At 41.9% G+C, this 6,250-nt stretch overlaps 1 protein-coding gene across 2 annotated transcripts in view; it reads right to left on the bottom strand.

Annotated features, from left to right (window-relative positions):
- CPED1 (cadherin like and PC-esterase domain containing 1) overlaps positions 1–6,250 on the bottom strand; it is a 265,135-nt gene that overhangs the window by 37,761 nt on the left and 221,124 nt on the right. For both annotated transcript variants that reach the window (XM_083182819.1, XM_083182820.1), the window contains one exon: positions 2,315–2,451. In XM_083182819.1, coding sequence (XP_083038945.1) covers positions 2,315–2,451 — 137 coding nt within the window. The remainder of the gene's footprint in view (positions 1–2,314; positions 2,452–6,250) is intronic.

The raw sequence follows: 6,250 nt of genomic DNA, 5'->3' as shown, positions 1-6,250 counted from the left end.
TGCCAGATTTGAAAAAAAGGGCTCTGTCAGGAAGGCAAAAACTGGCTCTGTCATGAAGGGGTTAACAAAATAATTTCATACATTGGTCTACACCAGAGTTTTCAAAACTCCGCCATTACATTCCAGGTTTTAGCAATATCCATGCTTGAGCACAGGTGACTTACTATTAGTAAATAATGAGACTGTACTTGTAACAGTGAACCATACTGTGTTATTTAAAAATGGAGTTGGGGAACTTTGAACTGTCCCAGAATGGTTTTGCAACATTTTGGAATTTATGCAGATTCACAATTTTAAGATTACTTATAATGACAGAAAATAATGAAGTTTTTGAAACAACTGACAAATAAAGAGCTAAAGAACAGCTTTGACCAATAGAAAATAAGAATGCAGCGGTGTACGGATGCAGAACGGTAGTACTTTAGAAGGGGAATCAAGTTAAAAGGTAGCTTATATGATTATATGTAAATTCTAGCATCTGTCTTGTTCTTTAATAGCCACACCTGGGCTAAACAGCGTGCCTGGTGTAGACCTACAAATATTTGGTAATGAATACCTCAGAACATTGGCCTAAACAGAATAATTTTACATGCAGATTTGTTCATTTATTTTTAAATTACATTAAAAATGCGTCCAACCCAGCATCAGGCACTTTGTATGAAATCAGGAACTATTTCAAATGCGCAGAGATCCTGCTCTCTCAGGGCTATTATGTACTAAATCAAAGGAAAGATAATAGACCTGTACGGAAGGGGAACTAATGAAGCAGAATACTATTGCTGTAACATTGTTATACGTTAGAAATTGTTATCTGAGATTTGCCGATTACAGTACTTTGATTGGATGAATACGCACTATGTTTCTTTTTTCTTTTCAATTTTAGTTTTTTGTTTCTTTGAAAAAAATAAGCACATGTAGCTTATTAACCAATTAGTTTAAAGTGTATTCCATATTCAGATTACACTTGGATGCTAGATTTAGGGCAAATCTAGGTAAAAGGTCCATATTTGCTCACACAATAGACTTGTTGCATCGAAGAGGCATGCCAAATTTTTTTTACCTGCTTTAATTATCAAACAAATTCTGTCCGGCTTTATTTTATCATTGTTACACACAGCTAGGGTGGCCAATCCTGGAGCATTTTGTCAATCCAAGGATTTGGGATTGCAAATGCTCAATCCTGGTATTCCTGAGCTACCTGGGATCGAGTTAGCCAATGTAATGATGACCTGTAGTATTACTTACGTGGGGCTGGCCAGTGGTGGCAGGCACCAGCAGGACCCGGAGCAGCATGGCGGAGTGGTGTGGCGGGCAGGATGCGCAGCATGACCTCTGACATCATGTCACGCTACGCACAGCTGCACAGCCAGGATCAGCCACATGTGCAGGCTAATCTCGGAACCCCAGGATTAGATACTCAAATCCTGGTGATTTTTGGGATCAAATCCCAAGATCCAGCAGATCATGATCCCGGGATTGGCCACCCTGTGCACAGCCCTCTAATTCTAAATTTGTCTGTCCATTTTATATTAGCCATTCCTGCAATAAACATGTAAAATTGGCACCTTCCCATGGGATATAATGCTAATTAGGAGGTTAGGATCCTAATGTTATATAATTCAGCCCAGAGAATTGGATTTTTTTTGTTTTTGTTCCAGACTGTAAAAAAATAATTATGCGGCATTTACCCTTTTGTATAGTATCCTTCTTCAGGCTTTCGTCGTCACCCCACAAACCCAGGTGCACTTCTATTCCGGACCAGATAAAGGGCCTTATGGGCCTGGAGCTAAAAATATTCATGGGCCTATTATGAAAAGTGTAGGAAGTAAGGCTAATGCTATGTAGGCATGCAGAGTCCATACACTATAATCCCCATGCAGAGGCCATACACTATAAGCCTCATGAAGAGCCCATACACTATAAGTCCCATGCAGAGCCCATACACTATAAGCCCCAGAGCCTCTCTAAATTTATAAAAGTACAAACAGTAAATGTGTAAAATAGAAATGGAATTTTAATACGTCTGATTTATGACATACCGTGTGGCCAGCTGGTTTCCGGTGATCATCATGCTGTCATGGGAGTTCTATAGAAGATAGAATGTTGTCCACAGCAACCAATCAGATTCTACCTCTTATTTATTTATTTAGCAACTTCTAGACTATAATAAATAGAGTCTGATTGGTTGCTATGGGCAAAATCCCATCTTGTAACTTGTAAGTTTATTACTTTGGCAAGAAGACATGTCTATTAGTTTCTAGAAATGTACATTGCTGTATTTCATACAATAAAACATTACACAGCACATGAATACCTTTCTCTCTGACAGACACTGCTGTAGGTCACGGGCGGGTAGCACTGGATGGTGACAATGATAAGGCTGCCATGATATTGCCCTCCAGTCACAAGTTCTGTTATCTGAGCAGCTCAAACATGGGACAACCCATTGACCTACAGGAAACACATGGTTCTTTTTAAGCACTGCATATTGATTGAAATATTTTCTGTGAAATATATCATGCTGGGATGATGTAATACATTCATGATGTATTGCAATAATGCATTTGTTTTTGTTTATATTAAATGTCAAGGATATATATAAAGTCTTATAAAAAAAAATGAAATACTCTTTTTTTAGCATAAGAAATAAATAAACTCAGCAAACTTGGAATTGCAAAACCAGCCATAAATCAAGGATCCTGCCTGGGGAGATTCATTTATACCACACAATACTATCACCAAAATATGGTGAGCAAAATGTCATCTGTTATTAATGGCAAACATAGAAATATACATATATTGTGGCTCTGATTTTATGGAGTAAATGTGGCCTGCGTTCAGTTATCTATCTCTGGAGAATGATGGAAACCAGGAAATCCTGAATACGGTGGTACACATTATGGAGGTTATTCTGATCGGAGCGGCCAAACGTGCGTACGTTCGCCATTACCGCACGCTAGCCGTACGCGGCCGTTAGGGTCAGGTCCACCCACAAATCAGCCGCTTACGTACGGCCAGAAATACCGTAGAAGGGGAGTGGCGTACAAATGAGCGTACGGCAACGTACGCGGACGGCTCAGCCCTTGCACTACGACAACAGGCGTACAACTGAGCGTACGGCGCCGTTTACGGCCGTCTTTCCTCCGTCTCCCCACCGACTTCTTGCGGAGATCTGAGCGTACGCCAGTTTGCACAGACGGGTCCCTATTGTTTTCAATGGAAAACACAGCTTATGTCACCGCTCGTGAGAGTGAGCGTACGTCCGTGTACGCTGCCATACCCTTCACATATATGGACCTGCAAATCTTGCCTTTCAACTACAAATCTCACAATTGATTAATTAATCTATTTGTTATTCAATTATTGTTTTCTATTAACTCAATTGTCTACCTTAATAAAGACCTAATAAACCAACATTTGAACCCACATTACATGTATATTTGTTATGTTCTAATGTGGCATTTTAATCACTATCTATGTGTCCCCATATTGCTGTTACTTTTAAATCAAGTTATGTTGGTGTTTCTGTATATGTACTAAATTATGTCCATAATTAGTTTGTCCAAAATGTGTAACATGTATACCTACCCTGATGTTATGTGTGATGTTTTAATCGAACAACATTAAACATTCATGCATTTTCACTATGTGTTATTTTACTCAAAAACACACACATTCACACATCAATCATTACCCCTCACCTCAAATTCCAAGTATAACTTACAGTACACATCTGTATGTACCTACCCTTACAAGCCCTCTAACATATTTATTAGTAAAAACACAGGCAATTAATAAGACAATATAAACTTTTATTTTGACCAAAAATAATAAGGGGGGGGGGGGATAAAAATAAATTAAATGCGGCCCTCCAGAAGCCCAAAAAGGATTTGGAGATAGAGGAGTGTCCTGAATATCTCCTGAATAAGGGCTGCCACCTCCTCCTGCTGCTGTTCAGTGTCTGTAGTGAAGGGATAAAAAAAAATAAATAAATATATAACATACACAAATGTTTGTTGTATTTGTACATAATAAAAAGTTCAGAGTTATGTGTGAAGGCAACATACATTTGTAAACTACATTGAAGATGGGTCTGCTGTAAACACAGTACTAAAAAATAATATGTTAACACACACATACTGTACATAGTAAATAACATTAAGGTACTTGTGAGTTATCCGGGCGTCCGATTTTAAAATCGGGTCGGATCGGGACATCGCATCGCATCGCATGCGACCATCGGATGCGATGCGATGCGATGACCCGATTTTTCCATAGGAATCAATGTTAAAATGGACTGAGTCCATTTTAACATGGAATTCAATGGGAAAAAGGGTCCTTTTCATACCCCTACTATCCAAGTGGGCATGGAGTTGGATATAAACCTGTGGCGAGCGTAGCGAGCCACCGAGCCCGAAGCGTGGCGAGCGTAGCGAGCCCCGCGAGGGGACACGGAATACCGTCCCCTCGCGGGGCTCGCTTCGCTCGCCACGCTTCGGGCTCGGTGGCTCGCTACGCTCGCCACAGGTTTATATCCAACTCCATGCCCACTTGGATAGTAGGGGTATGAAAAGGACCCCTTTTTCCATAGGAATCATTTTAACATTGATTCCTATGGAAAAATCGGGTCATCGCATCCGATGGTCGCATGCGATGCGATGCGATATCGCATCGCATCGCATCTGATTGTATGCCTTAACTTAAGGCATACAATCAAAAAATCGGACGCCCGGATAACTCACAAGTACCAACATTAATTCAATTACTCCTTCATCAATGAATGTATGCTGTATCCCAATTGGTACTTTGGTTTTGGGGGACTGTCCTCTAACCTCACAATTAGGCTGTGCTATTTAAGGGTTATGACATTGTTGTGGCTTAAGCACTCCTTAGTATTTTAAATTTAGGACATTGCTGTACAAATTATAGGCCTACAGCTATGTTTGTAAAGCATGCATCCGCATGGCCTCACACACTATGAACAAAACAATCTCTACATTTAAGTTGCACCAGTGGCAGATTAAGCCTTTGGGGGGCCCGGGGTACTTTAGAGCGGGGGGCCCCCTTGCACTTGTCATTACTGGCCGCACACTGCATGGGCGAATATTATACTGTCAAAACACAGAGTAAAGGCAGAATAAACTTGGTCAATGGTTACCTGCAGGGGATATATATATATATATATATATATATATATATATATATATATATATACACACACCACATGAAAAGCCTGTGTTTGTCCCTCTGCCCCTTACTCTGGAGGAGACCTCACAGTCCTAGTGCTGCCTCTGATTAAAAACCCTCCTATGACTAAGCTGCTGCTGCTGTTCTCTATGGACCTGAGAAGCATGTAATGAGCTCCACCAATCAGAGCTCAGCACAAACTTCTCAGCCTCTGTCCTCTGGTGCAAAGTGTCATGGGACTTAGTCAACTCCCAGAAATGCACTGCACACTTGTGCAATCAGTGTGCCTTGGCTCCCGATGCTCAGCACCATAAATCATTGTCACATTGGCAGATAGGTGAAGCTGCAGAACTACCCCACCCATGCACAAAACATTTAGCTAAAAAAAAAAAAACATAACTTAAACATTTTATTTTTAAAAAATACATGACAACCACAGGGGGCCCCTAGCTAGAGGGGGGCCCAGGGGCACTGACCCCTTGCGCCTCCATTATAATCCGGCCCTGTGTTGCACATCATGCTGGGAACTGGAGTTACCCAACACCTGGAGCCACATAACTACCACACCACTAATGTCGGATATCTCATTGGATGTACTGTTATGTCAATTATTCAAGGGGTGAGGCATGGCCACACTCAAAAAAACCACCAAGGGGAGCCTTGTTCCTGGAGAAGGACAGGACACACCTCATGGTCGGCCTGCAGTGATATGTTGCAACTAATGTTGATGTTGGATACACATATGTGGTTGTTGTGATTGTTTATGTGTAGAAATGTGTAGGTCAACATTAGACACATTATTTACTTACGGCTACTTGAGCCATCCTGGTCGCCGCTGGTTGGCTGTGCAGTGGTTGGGGGGGTCAGGAGCAAGGGGGATGGTCCTGGAGTTTGGACCGAGGTAGTGGGTGTGAGTGGGGAGTGGAGAGGTTTGGGGTGGGTGGTGGAGAGGTGTAGGGGGGTTGGAAATGGGGTGGGGAGGGGGGGGGGTGGGGGTTGTGGAGGGGGTGGGGGTTGTGGAGGGGGTGGGGGTTGTGGAGGTGGTGGGGGTTGTGGAGGGGGA

The sequence above is a fragment of the Crinia signifera genome, chromosome 4, assembly GCF_055691185.1.
Source record: "Crinia signifera chromosome 4, ASM5569118v1, whole genome shotgun sequence".
NCBI lineage: Eukaryota > Metazoa > Chordata > Amphibia > Anura > Myobatrachidae > Crinia > Crinia signifera.
This window is presented reverse-complemented; position numbering and strand designations above follow the sequence as displayed.